General features: G+C 40.1%; 1 protein-coding gene across 25 annotated transcripts in view; it reads right to left on the reverse strand.

Annotated features, from left to right (window-relative positions):
• LOC140725642 (disks large homolog 1) overlaps positions 1–14649 on the reverse strand; it is a 472837-nt gene that overhangs the window by 194415 nt on the left and 263773 nt on the right. For 2 of the 25 annotated variants that reach the window (XM_073041373.1, XM_073041369.1), the window contains exon 1: positions 4197–4532. The exons of the other annotated variants lie outside the window; for them this stretch is intronic. In XM_073041373.1, coding sequence (XP_072897474.1) covers positions 4197–4517 — 321 coding nt within the window. In that variant the 5' untranslated portion in view covers positions 4518–4532. Of the gene's footprint in view, positions 1–4196; positions 4533–14649 lie in introns of those variants that run through there. 25 annotated transcript variants of the gene reach the window in all.

Below are 14649 nucleotides of genomic sequence, written 5' to 3' on the forward strand. Positions count from 1 at the left end.
TAAATAAACTAAGTATTTAATTAAATTTGGATCTCCCCCCCGCCCCCCAAGTTCCTTTTCTTAACATGGCTCCATATCCCAATGCTCTCATCCAGCTGAAAACTCTTTCACCAGTGTTCTATTATACACACAAACACAACAACAGAGTTGACTAGATTTTGCCAAATCCACTCAACCTCAATTGCTGCATTCCAAGCTACAATTTGTGGAAGAGTTCTAACCGTACCCCCAGCAATGGATCGCTGATCCTTTTCCCAGAATCTATTGCATCCGCCTCAGTACTGTTGTCTCAAGAGGGACTTCAGCAAACAAAGATTTCTCCCAGTCTCATGGTTTACCTGTGACTCTGGAATAATTGGGACACAGCTGCACAGAGAGAACATGATGAGAACATTGGAGCCATGAAATCCCATTTACCTATACAAAGCGAGTGAATCTACACCAACTCTCCCTGGGGGACAGGTCTACAGAAAAATACTCCAAGGAACAGGTCCCAGAGACATCAAATCTTCATGATTCCACATCTGTCAATGTTAGAACTCATTTGCCATTATTCTGTGCAATCATTTAATCTATTCATTTCATACAATTTAATAAAGCTAATATATCCATGCATAAAGGACTGCTGACTTTGATCTCTATATCACAATGAAATAAAACATACAGAAGTGGATGACAAATGTATTTATAGTAACTCCATGCCTATGACATAAGGGGCTATATTAAGATTGCACTGTATTTGTTTAATTCATATACAAGATATTCAGTACTAATACCTCCCATCTAGTTCCACTCTATGTAAAAAATACCCGTGCACAGTTTAGCAGCAAAGCACTAAAGTACCTCAATAAAACTGACTACATCCCAAAGTGAAATTGTGATCTTATTCAATTAGACTTAACCATTTTTCCTAAAGCAGTAAAAGGATGGTAGGTACATAATGTTTTTTCTTTGAGATATTAACCAATTTATTCTTAGTGGGTTTCTAATTAACTTAAAACCAAACCATCTTCAAGTTATTGGGCAAAAGAAAACAATTTCCTTTGTGATGCATATGCAATTGCAAAGATTAGATAATTAGCTTGTTAGATTAGTGATTATGTTGAGAATTCTAAAGTATAAATTGAGATTTTAAACATTTGAAAATAAGTAGAACAATAATATTGTAAAACTGAATAACACCTCATAAATATTTATGAATCCTGGAAGGTAATGGATCAGAAGGCAGTACCAATACAAACTTCAAAATGGATGCGGCAAATATATGAACTCAGGCAAGATATTTAATCTCAACATTAAATATCCATTAAAAACGCATTACTTGTGGAGAACTGATGCCCTTTCACTGGACATGGCTAGTGCTTCTGCTGTACACAGCACTGGTGTCCACAACCATCTGGTCCTACTGCTACTCTGCAGTAATATTTCAATTAAATTTACATCCCAGGGAACATGTCCCCATTTCTGCATCATCCTTATGGTCTTTACTGTGGTCTCTCTCTTGTCATATTAATACTTTGGTTTACATTTGCAAGTACTAGGAGGTTGGGTTCGGAGAGGCAGAAAACACAGGTTGAACAAAAAAAGCAGCTTGGGTCTTCAAGTAGAAAATTGAATCACTTTTGCACTGAATTTTCAAAATTGCATCAAACCAATCAGAGGTGTGTGTGTGTGTGTGTGTGTGTGTGTGTGTGTGTGTGTGTGTGTGTGTGTGTGTGTGTGTGTGTGTGTGTGTGTGTGTGTGTGTGTGTGTGTGTGTGTGTGTGTACTGCCTCTGTTGTCTATGTCTGTGTGAAGTGTGTCTGTAGTGCATGTTCTTTTTATTATTTTTCCCAGTAGTTCCAATGAGTATTTGATTTTAATCAAGCAGAACCATCACATTTGCATAATATCCCATCAAATCTCAAGAACATCAAAAATTGATTGACATACAATTCATTATACTGAAGTCAATCGACTACACTCTCAATGAAAAGAACAGCTCCCTTGTACACAAGTAGTTGCCCAATGGGGAGGAAAATATCTCTTACTCAGTAGCGTGTTGCACTGCCATTTAAGTCAATGAAACAATTATACTCAAACCAGAGAAAGTTTTAACTGCAGCTTTCAATAAGAACCAAGGGGGATAAACTGCATTTAGAGTTTCCAGCTCTATGTGAATCATGCTCTCTCATTAGAATGGGTACTGATTCATGGACTATTAAAGCAAAATCTGCAGTCACTGGAAAGAAATACAAGAACACTGGAACTACCAAAGAAACTGGGCGGTGTATGTGGGGTGAGAAAAAAAGTTAACATTTGGGGTCAGTTCATTATCAGAAATGGAAGATGCAAATAAGTCCATTTAAAAAGGATCTAGTGCTTTCCCGGCGTACATGGCAAACAAACTCTTCTTGGGCTTCCAGCTGGGAACAGGTATCGTTTTCTTAACTAACATTTCGGTGATAAACCCTGCCATCTTCATCAGGGATGCTGCTTGGCCTGTTTCAAGTTACAGAGAAAGGGACGGGATTGGGCCAGTGCTGAAAGTACAGAGAACCCAGATGGCGCAATGGAACTGATACAACCCAAGTGTGGGTATTGAGGACTTTTTAATTATAGCTGAACTGTCTGGAGATGTAAGTAGAGGAAGATAGACGAGTCAACCCCACTGAGACTCAATACTGTATTAAACGTTCAGATAATCAGTTTATAACAAAGGGATCAGTTCTGGTGCCAGAATTAAACTAAAGGACTGTTACAACATTACTTCTTAGGTTCTTGCTTAAAGCAATATGAAGGAGATCATGCCAGCAGATAATTCGCTGAAAACCCACTGCTCCAACAAAATGTCTCCTGGGCTCCATTTTCATTTGAATCACATTTTCACTCCACTGTGCCGAAACATCTGACGTTAAATCTGTTTACATTCACTAATCTTCCATTCCCTTACAAGCTTTTTATTCAACTCATAAGCCCCATTAATGATGAGATGCCTCATGACTAAATTATGTCAACACCAATAGGTAGCTTCATTGTGACACTGTGCTCCCTTCTGAAAACAGCGTAAAAACAAATCCTCCCTGCCACTACTTCACTGCCGCCCAGATCAGGAACCGATGGCCGACTCAGACTCGTGTAAAGAAGGTAGATCTGCAGCTAGAGCAACAAAATGCAACTAAAATTTGGAGCTAAGAATCAAGGAATCATACCTGAGTATCAGCAATGTATGAGAGTTGAGTATTGAATCAACTTGGCAAACCAATTCAACTTGACAACAAAAAAAGCATTGAACCTTAGGAAAAGAAGACCTCAGCAAGTCTCAGCCAAAACACATCTAACCATCCAAAACCTGATTGTACGCTTAGCTTTGACGATGCATATAAAGCGTAGGGTACCTCAAAGGGTCTCAGTTGCAGAATGGTCTCGCAGAACAAACCAGCAGAAGCTGCTGACCAACATCTCTTGCTAATGGTTCAGTTCTACAAATTCTGTATAAAATGTTCAATATATTTATTGCTCCATTCCAGGAGAAGGAATGGGGCTGTGTATTTCTTCCCTTAACGAATTTCTAATATGATCCAGGAGGAAGAATATACATGATTATGACAAGTTGGAGTTGAGTTGATTTCGTCAAAACTAGTTGAAAACAACAGTCTGCAGAATGGTGGGTTAAAGGTTGTAGATATCAGACAAATTAATTAACAAACTGGAGAAACAGGTCCAAAAATTACATTTTAAAATAGTTTTCTTTTACAGAGGATGTGACAGGTGCCTGGAAAATGCTGCCAAAAGTGGTAGTGGAGGCATATACGATGGAAGTCTCTTAGATGGGCCGATGATTATGCAGTGAATAGAGGGAAATGGACACTCTGCAGGCAGAAGGGATTAATTTAGTTCAGTTTTTAATTACAGCTTTAATTAATTTAGCACAACATTGTTGGCTGTAGGGGCTGTTCCTGTGATGGGCTGCTCTATATGACCTTCGTGCATTAATAGTATGTACTACATAATAAATAACTGTAGAATTCAACAAATCTTTCAGATACCTGAAATAAGACTTAAATTAGAACTGATCCACTCAGAGGGAAGTGATCTTAATGAGAACAATGGCCACCGTCATAATGGTTATTCCATGGCCTGCATCTTGATTTATGCACTAAAATTGTACTGACATTACCGTCAAAAGATCAGCAAACAATTCCACACATACTGACCTTATCAACAGAACCAGTTGACCATGAGCTGTCCGACCACCAACCACTAGTAGCTTTCACTTTAGCAGTACTTTTTGTTGGGCTTTTCTTAACACTGTCACGCAGGTTTGTGAACTTGCCCCTATGCTTAGTCGAGGAAATAGGAAGAGTTGCAGAGGTATAATACTTGTGTGTACTGAAGAGCTGCTGCTGTGGTTCCAGGCATTGTTGACGCGGATTCACTTGTAACCTTGGGTTACTTGAAAATTGAATTAACTTCCCCAGTTCACAACCTTCTGGCACACCACAAGAGTATGCATGCTTGTAACAATAAGTTGTCATTTTTGCAGCTCAGAAAGAGAAAGAAACGATAATTGCAAATTGCCAGGTCAGGCAGAAAGCAGAGAAAAAATTAGTACTGCAACGTTGGAACATTTGTCAGAGAAGCGCTCCGCTAGGAAAGGCAGGGAAGCAGAATCTGATTCTAGCCAGGAGCGCTCTTCAATTAATGAGTACCAATGGGCAGTGCACACGACGGCCCTCTTTTCCCAGGCACGAATAATCAATGCACGGAACAGATTAGTTATTTGGGTGGCAAAGGTCACCTTACAAATACATTGAACACATTTACACATGTCAATCATTTTCAGCAACCTTCCGCTTATTGAAATCATCTTCATTTCCCCAAAGGAGGGAAGTCTTAATGTTTAAAATGTCACAGCTAGGGAATTGGCCACCCTTTGAACCTGGGAATATACATTATTCCTCTTCAAAAATATAATCTCTAACTTTAAGAAGCATTTTTAAGCTTTCAGTTATGGGAATTTCTTCTAATTTGGTTATCAGAAATATATAAAGAAAAGAAACAAATCTAATGGAACAAATTTTTTTTCAGTCGCATTCTTCCCAATTCTGCAGCTAATATATAGTTAATAGTAATAACCAACACACCTACCACCATCTCCACCCCACACTGAGCAATCAAAGATAACTACATTAAATTTCCCGAAGTGTGTAATAAAATGCCACATACTAGATGCACAAAGCTTCATTATTGTTAATCTTATATAACCTCGTGTAAAATTACAGTTGTTGAAGATAAACCTCGAAGAATAGAGAAATTTGTTAAGATTGTATTGGAAATACGCAGGATCAAAGCTTTTGAAACAAAACACTAAGGGAGCTTGAATCGCAGTCAGTCAGTTGGTAAGCACAGGCGGAGATGAATAAAAACTGACAGCAATCCTGACTAATCACCATGGAGCTGCCACAGCTCATCTCCTTTGGTGTACAGAGGCTACAGAAGCCACACTCTAATGCAGCAGTCAAAGCTGTATGAACAGGAGGAGGATGAGTGCATTGAAAGCCAGAGTGACAGTGCAGGCTTTGCCAACGGCTTGCGCAAGTTCTGTGGAAGAAAGCCAGATCCAAAAACGCAACGTAATACTGGGGTTCGGTTTATTTCTTACAAAGTCAAACTTGGAGTAAAAGACCTGAATGTGTCTGCATCCAAAGCAGCATTCTGGCTGTTCTATTTGTAACTCCAAAACAAAGAAATTTAATTGAAAGGAAAACAAGGGAGCCAAGCAATGCGAGTCTAACTTAGTGTTTAAGCAATGTGCGCACAAGTATTATGTGATAGCGTCATGACATTTGCAATTCACTTACTTTTACATATAACTCATAAATAATTATATAAACAAACACGAATGCTTAAGCAAACAATATATAGTAGGTACAATATTATGAATGACCTCTTCTTGGGCTTCCAGCCAGGTACAGGTGTCAATTTTAACTGACATTTCAATGACAAACTGATGAAGATGACAGAGTTTGTCATTGAAACTGCAGTTAAAACTGATACCTGTACCCGTTGGAAGCCCAAGAAGAGTATATATGCCAGGAAATATTACTCAAATACCACTGAAATATTGAACACACAATATACTCCTTGCTTGGATATTAAATGCATCTCAATCATATACACAATATACTATATAATACAACTACAATATACAGACGTCCACAGAATAATACAATTTAAATTGTCCCATAGAGGCCTAAAGATTTAATTGCTGTGGAGCATTTCTTACTCTAGTGGGACAACATCTTTTCTGACAAGGGAGACCACACTGCTTGACCAGTGAGACTTGCGGCTGTGAAATAATCTCACGTTCTGGGGATTCCTCTGTGGTGGTTGTAGGAGGTGACTCTGAGACTGCAGGAAGTGGTTCTGACAGCTCTGGACACCTTTCTTCTTCTTCTAGTTTGTGCATCTTGATCTTGGGAAGGTGTATTTAGTTTACTGGAGTATTCTCTTATTAATCCTTCTATTGCCCCCTTTACTATCTAATATCTCCTCTTGGTTTCCTCATCCACAACATCATCTGATGAAGCAACATATACAAAATGCTGGAGGAATCTTTGGAAAAGAGCAAACAGTCACCGTTTTGGGCCAAGACCCTTCACTGGCCCAAAAAGTCAACTGTTTGCTCTTTTCCATAGAAGCTGCCTGGCCTGCTGAGTTCCTCCAACATTCTGTGTGTATTGCTTGGATTTCCAGCATCTGTAGATTTTCTCTTGTTTGTGATCATCTGTCAAATCCCCTATTTTTGTCTCTATTTTGACTCCTTTCTTTTTGACCTTCCATTCATTCAGTTGGGCTTTGCCTCTTGCATCTACTTTTCCAAGAAGCTATTTGTCTCCCACGTAGCTCGTGCATTAATTTTAATATAAGCAGAGTAGTTTCTGCTTCTTTATACTCACAAAAGTCAAAAGTTTGCAACTTCTCTGAGACTCCTTAAACTCTCTTCTAGCTTAAACCAAATCACATTTTGCATGCAACTGCTTGATTAACATATCAGAAGCTTTCTCAGATATGTCGCCTACAAAAACTGTTGTAGTCGGAACACTGCTTTTGTCACTCTCACAGTTCCTCTGAGCAGCACGGTCCTTCCTTCAACCAATATGCTTTCCAACCACAGGCAAAGGTGTTGGCACCAACACCTGCTTGTCCTCCATTAGGTACCGATGGTGTACAACATGGACACAATTGTGGCATCATCCAGTACCTTTCTTAATACACTTTCAATTGACTTTGTTACAGGGGGTGTGATGTGCAAATGGAGGATGGATGTCCAATCAAGTAGTGGTCTCAGCTAATCACACTCCACAATGCTGACACTCCTACTTTTACAACATAAAAGCCCAATGTGGTTTGTTGGTTGTTGTATTTCACTGTTAGAAATGTCAATCCCACAGGACTGATCTTTTCTCTGGTATACTTTCTTTGTTGGTTATCTGCAGGCTTCAGTTCAGTACCTTTGAAATGCCATTCAAACACATTTTGTGGAATGACTGAAACAGCTGAGCCAGTGGCCAATTCATTTTAATTAATTTGCTGTTCACCTCTGGTGCAAGCAATATTGCTTGTATATTGTTAGTCTTCACATTGTAAATCTCATCTACCAGTCCTGTGTCACTCTGATTATCAGATTTTTCATCAACAGCGTGCAGATCAGTGCTCTCTTTGAAACTGCAACACGACTTTTTACCTCTTCTCTTCCCTGTGCATTCCATTTATTTTTGTCTGTCCAACATGCTCTTCGTATGTTGCATTTTCTGAAGTTTCACCCTTAACCTGCATTGGTCTGGTGTATGTGAGCTCCTGCCACAAAGGTAACGCAAGTTTTTTTTTGGCCAGGCCAGTTTCTGTTTAGACATTGCAATTTTGTTTACACTCACTTTCATTCCTGACTGCAGTTTCCATTTGTACAGCAATTTCCACTGCTCTTTTTAGTGTATGTTGTGCTTCAGTTAAGAACCATTTTCAAATGCTTTCCTATAAGATTCCACAAACTAAACAATTTCATTAAGCCCATCACTGAACTGATAATGCTTAGACAATTTCTTTAATGTACCAGAAACACTGAAGTGACTCCACTTCTTTTTAACAAAAAAGTGAAAGTCTGCAGATGCTGGAAGTCCAAGCAACACACACAAAATGCTGGACAAACACAGCAGGCTAGAAAAAAAGTACAGTCAACATTTTGTTGCTGGAAATGGTGGGGAGGGGTGGAGGCAATACTGAAAGTTTGAGAAGTTGATGTCCACTCCCCCTCACCATTTCCCATTCCATTGACCCTCTCTCATGTTATCTCCCTGCGCACTCATCGCCTCCCTCTGGTGCTCCTCCCCCCCTTTCTTCCATGGCCTTCTCTCTCATTCATCAATCAACTTCCTAGCTCTTTGCTTCATCCCTCCCTCTCCAAGTTTCACCTATCGCCTGGCGTTTTTCATTCTCCCCTCCCCACACCTTTCAAATCTACTCCTCAGCATTTTTCTCCAGTCCTGCTGAAGGGTTTCGGCCCGAAACGTGGACTTTTTTCCACAGATGCTGCCTGGGCTGCTGAGTTCCTCCAGCATTTTGTGTGTGTTGCCACTTCTTCTTGATTCCACAGGTGAAAGCTAAAGCATTCTGCAATCAACAACGGCTTCAGTCTAAAGGCTGATTTATACTTGTGTGTACAGGCTACACCGTAGCCATGATTTTCAGTTCTGCGTTGCTCTACGCTGAAGCGAGCATGCGTTGGTGTGCGCCAAAATGCTAGTTGGCGGTGGATTTCTATGCCACTGTGTTGAGTTTCATCATGAGAGACATGGACGAGGAAATGCATTTCAAACATTTTCACATGTCGGCAGGTAGATTTGATGATCTGGTTCATCTATTTCACATCGGTGTAAAGACACGGCGGAGAAGAAGCAACTGGAAATGCGTAGGAGGAAATGCGATGCTACCAAGAAGACCAATCATAGTTGTTGCAGTCTGCGTCGCCGTGATGCGTGAGTTACTTTTTTGGGGAGGTGCACGTCACCCTATGGTGTAGATGCGACGCACAAGTATAAATGCTTTTGCAATACTTTTACAATATTAGCAAAGCTCATGTCAGCTGATTTGGTTGAATCAGTTAAAATTTCTATGCAAATTGCATGTCTTCTAAATGTAATGCATTGAGCAAAACTGGCACATTTTTCATCGGCTATTCCATTTGCTCTAAAATACTGCTCAATCCATTCTGTTATACAATATCCATTTAACTGTTGTGTAATCAAATGTTTCAACCTTTCTGATGTAGCCAGCCATTTCTGCTCTATTGTTAATGATCATGCCTTTTTTAAAATACTTGTTTCTCTCTCTCCCCCTTCTGAAGAGACAACTGTTTTGCTTCTTTTTAAACTCTAGCTTCACATTGCACTTTAACAGGTAGATAGCCATCTTGGGTTCATTTTTAAACTACTTTGTCACCGTTATGTTTTGTAACTCCAAAACATAAAAACTAATTGAAAGGAAAACAAGGAGGCCAAGAGATGTGAGTCCAACTTAGTGTTTACTTCCACCGAGGCATGCATGTAGCACTGTACCATCATGATGCATGCAATTCACTTATTTTTACATATAACCCATAATGAATTATTTAAACAGACAAGAGTGCTTAGTGAAACAATATATTTACAAAATTACTCAAATAATACTGAAATATTAAAACAAAACACCAGCCTCAGTTTTAGATCTTTAAGACACTCTGAAGTTTCAGCCTTAAAGCGATAGCAGGAAAATTATTTTTAAGTGGCAATAATAGATGACTATAAATTAAGACAACACTAGAATCTGACCTGACATCAATTTCCCTATTTACAATTTATTCACTTGCTGTAGTTTCACAATTTACATTAAAATTCTTAGAACCACAGAACCATAGAACATTACAGCACAGAAACAGGCCTGTTGGCCCTTCTTGGCTGTGCCGAACCATTTTTCTGCCTAGTCCCACTGATCTGCACCTCGCCCATATCCCTCCATACCCCTCTCATCCATGTACCTGTCCAAGTTTTACTTAAATGTTCAAAGTGAGCCCACGTTTACCACTTCATCTGGCAGCTCATTCCACACTCCCACCACTCTGTGTGAAGAAGCCCCCCCAATGTTCCCTTTAAACTTTTCCCCCTTCATCCTTAACCCATGTCCACTGTTTTTTTTTCTCCCCTGGCCTCAGTGGAAAAAGCTTGCTTGCATTCACTCTATCTATACCTATCAGAATTTTATATACCTCTATCAAGACTCCCCTCATTCTTCCACGCTCCAGGGAATAAAGTCCTAACCTATTCAACCTTTCTCTGTAACTCAGTTTCTCAAGTCCCGGCAACATCCTTGTAAACCTTCTCTGCACTCTTTCAACCTTATTAATATCCTTCCTGTAATATCCTTCTTAATGCAAAATAGTTGTAAAATCTACTTAAATCATGCTTTTGAAGGCCTATTCAACTAATACCACAAAAATATTGGCTTCATTGTAATAAAAACAAGCAAAGCCATCAGAGTTTCAGAGTTAATCTTTGAAACCCAGTCATGTGGTTTACTGATATTAACTCTGATATAAAATATCATTGCTGTACTGAAAGATTACTTCTTTTCTGGGATTTGAGAGATTTTGGTATTTTCAAATAAATGCAGCTATTCACATTGAGTTCAGACTTTAAGGGCAGCATTTCCTGTTGTTAACAATGCATAAATATTAAACTTGTTTTCTTTCATTTTAGGATCTTCCTTGATTAAGATTTGTAGAATTACCTTCCTGAATATGAATTGCATAATGGAGCATGACAACTAAAGGAAGGTGTAGAAAATCAATGACAAAGGAACTTTGACTGCATTGTGAAAGAATCATAAACCGAAAAGCAGGGCCTCATGGATTTATCGATAACACCTTTCATGGGAGCTTATACCTACATGACGAGATGACAAAGGCATTAAATACAGATAGTACATCTTGTAATCAAAAACCAGGCGCAGAGCCAAGGTGGCCATTCAGGTAACTGATCACACATGAACAGCAGTGGACAATGGAACTGGAATGACTCCCATCCACTCCATAATGTACTGGTTAGGCACAGGAGTACATTCAGCCAGAGACTCATTCCACCGAGATGTAACACTGAGCGTCACAGGAAATCATTCCTGCCTGTGGCCATCAAACTTTACAACTCCTCCCTCGGAGTGTCAGACACCCTGAGCCAATAGGCTGGTCCTGGACTTATTTTCACTTGGCATGATTAACTTATTATTATTTAATTATTTATGGTTTTATATTGCTATATTTCTTCACTATTCTTGGCTGGCGCGGCTGTTAACGAAACCCAATTTCCCTCGGGATCAATAAAGTATGTCTGTCTGTCTGTCTGAATAGCATTGTCACATGTATGAGATACAGTGAAAAGCTTGTCTTGCATAGTGTTCATACAGATCAATTCAATACACAATACTTTGAGGTAGTACAAGGTAAAACAATAACAGAATGCAGAATGAAATGCAAAACTTTATTCCAGCATGGTTAGTCAAAGGTGCAAGGCAGAGGGTGAAGACTAGGATCAATCTCAGAAACTATTCAATATTATTTAATCATTATTTCTTGGCTTTTGTACCTTCTAATGATGGGAAGAGGGGAGAAGAGAGAAAGTCGGGGATGGGCGGTGTCTTTGATTATGCCGACAGCTATACTGAAGCAGTGAGAAGTGGCAGGAGAGCCCATGGAGGGGAGGCTAGTTTCAGTAACAGACTGAGTTGTGTACACAGTTCCTTGCAGGTATTGACAGAGCAGTTGGTATAGCAAACCCTGATGCATCGAGTTAGGATGCTTTCTATGATGCATCGATAAAGATCGGTTCGTGTCAATGTAAAGCGCTGGTAAGCTGTCTTATCCATGGTGCCGCCAGGACAACCTATTGGTGATATTTGCTCCTTGTGTAAGGGGTTTCTTATGTTACTGCATATGTTAATCAAAATGGCTTCTTTGTTAAGTAAAAGTAGGAATGCTTCTTCGTTATGGTAACTGGTGAGAGAGCGCTTTCTCTCGCAGCTTGTTTGGGTTATGATTACTGATAATGAGAATTGTATTCATTTGTTAACCAATTGGGATAGATGTTATTCTTTCTTGTGGGTCTGTGAGCTGTGGTTTTGTGGGTTTTTGGGGAGTTGGGGAGGAGATCGCGAGGAAGGTGGAGGCGCTCTGGTCGATCACCGAGGGTGGTCCCAGGCACGCGGGTCGTGGCCGTCGGAGAAGATCGAATAGTGGACTGAAGACTTCGATGGTTGAGCTAACGATGTGCACTAATTGACTGAACCCTGATAAGATCTGGCGCCTTTTCTTTCCTTTCTTTTCTTTCATATATATTGTATCGCTATTAATCACTTAGTCCTAGTAAGATTTATAAAGTGTATTCTGTAAACGTACCTGGTGTGCGGTTTGATATTGTGTGTGCGAGTTTGTATTAGTGTGCATTTCATAGCATCCACGTATACGGGAGACACGGTTTGGCAGGTGGACGAATTTTCCCCTAGACATACACTAGCCGATCGCGTGAGCATTACACTTGGAACTTGAAGTTCTCAATCCTCTTGACCTCACCACTGTTAATGTAGACAGGAGCATAGGTATCACTTCCCCGCACGCCAAATTTAATGACCAGCTCTCGTTTTGCTGACATCGAGGGAAAGGTTGTTATCATAATACCATGTTACTGAGGCTTCCATCTCGGACTCATCATTCTACGAGCTCTGGCTCTCTACAGTGGTATTATCTTATAGATGGAATTCCAGCAGAATCTAGTCACACTTGGGGGGGGGGGGGGGGGGGGAGAAATAGAGTAAGATGAAGCCCTGTGGAACATCAGTGTTGGAAATAATCGTGGCAAAGAAGTTGCAGTCAGTTAGCTAGGAAGTCTTATTACTTATTGATTGCAGTCAGTTAGCTAGGAAGTCAAGTATCTAGTTGCAGAGGGAGATATTGACTCCCACATATTTGCCAATGAGTTTGTTTGGAATTATACTATTAAAGGTGGAGGGGAGTTATAATCGATAAATAACCTTTACTGTCCAGATGCTCCAGAAACGAGCAAAGGGCCAGGAAGATGGCATCCCTCCATACCTTTGTTTGAGTGGTATGCAAACTGGTCTGAGGCTGTATGGGAGCCTGGAGTTAATGTGTGCCGCAATAAGCCTCTCAAAACACTTCATGATGGTGGATGTCGGAGTCACAGTCATTAAAGCACATTACCTTGTTTTTTTTTAAGTACCGGGATGATAGTGGTCTTCTTAAAACAGGTGGGAACCTCAGATTCAAGCAGGGAAAGGTTAAAGTGTCTGCAAATAACCCCGCCAGCTGATCTAAGGACAGGGCCAGAGCACCATTCAGGCCACAACACACACAAAATGCTGGCGGAACACAGCAGGCCAGGCAGCATCTATAGGGCCTGGCCTGCTGTGTTCTGCCAGCATTTTGTGTGTGTTGCTGTTTGAATTTCCAACATCTGCAGATTTCCTCGCATTTACCATTCAGGCCAGATGCTTTCCACAGATTCACTCTCTGGAAGACTGATCTTATGTCTGCAAGCGTAACTGTGGTTTCAGGTGCATTGGCTGCTGTGGTGGGTAGAGACATGCTAACCAGCTTCTGTACAAAACATGCATAGAATGTCCTTTGAGAAGAGATGTGCTGCTCTCCGCGATCTGCCCAACTTCATTTTATAGCCTGTTTTAGTATGTTAGTCCTGCCATAACTGATGGCTGGTCTGGGACTCTATGTTGGATTGGTGTTGTATTTTTGGCATCTCTGACAGCTTTATGCAGGTCGTATCTTGATCTCTTGTAAAGGTCAAGATCACTTGATTTGAATGCTGCACACCTAGACTTCAGTAGGGTGTGGATTTCCTGATTTATCCATGGTTCCTGGACTGGAAACACCTGGATTGTCCTCTGTGGTATACAGTTCTCCACGCACTTGCTGATAAAGAGTGGGAAGTATGATCAATCAGCAAAAGCAGTTAGAACTGTAGCCACAATCAGGTAAAGGTGGTCAATGGACTTAAGAATATCAGTGTAGGCTGAACATTTTGAGAGTAATGTTTTGTACACAACAACTATCAGATAAGTTCTTTAAGGTAATAACATCTTAAGTGATTTGAAAAGCAAAACTGTACAAGTGATTTTAGTGTTGTTCAAATGATTTATAATAGTGGCAAGAGTCTTAATAGTATCTGTAGACAGCATAATACATAATCTCAATAATGCTATGAAGTTAAAACTCTTAATCATCTATTTCAGTTAAATGCAAAGGTGAATCCCTATTAGGGTCAGAAAGATTCAGATACAAAGTACATTTATTATCAAAGTGTGCATATAGATTACAACTCATATCTGTCCTCCCGCAAGCAACCATGAAACAAAGAAGCATCATGGAACCCACTCAAAGAAAATATCAAACACCCAACGTTCAGAGAGAGAAAAGATTGGGGAAACGGCAAAAAGTGAGTGAACAACACGTACAGTATCAAATGTTAAACCAGGAGTCCAGGAATATTCCGTTTAGAATCATCAAATACAGCATAGAAACTGGCCCTTCAGCCCATCTAGTCCATGCCC

This window comes from Hemitrygon akajei, chromosome 3 (genome assembly GCF_048418815.1).
Source record: "Hemitrygon akajei chromosome 3, sHemAka1.3, whole genome shotgun sequence".
NCBI lineage: Eukaryota > Metazoa > Chordata > Chondrichthyes > Myliobatiformes > Dasyatidae > Hemitrygon > Hemitrygon akajei.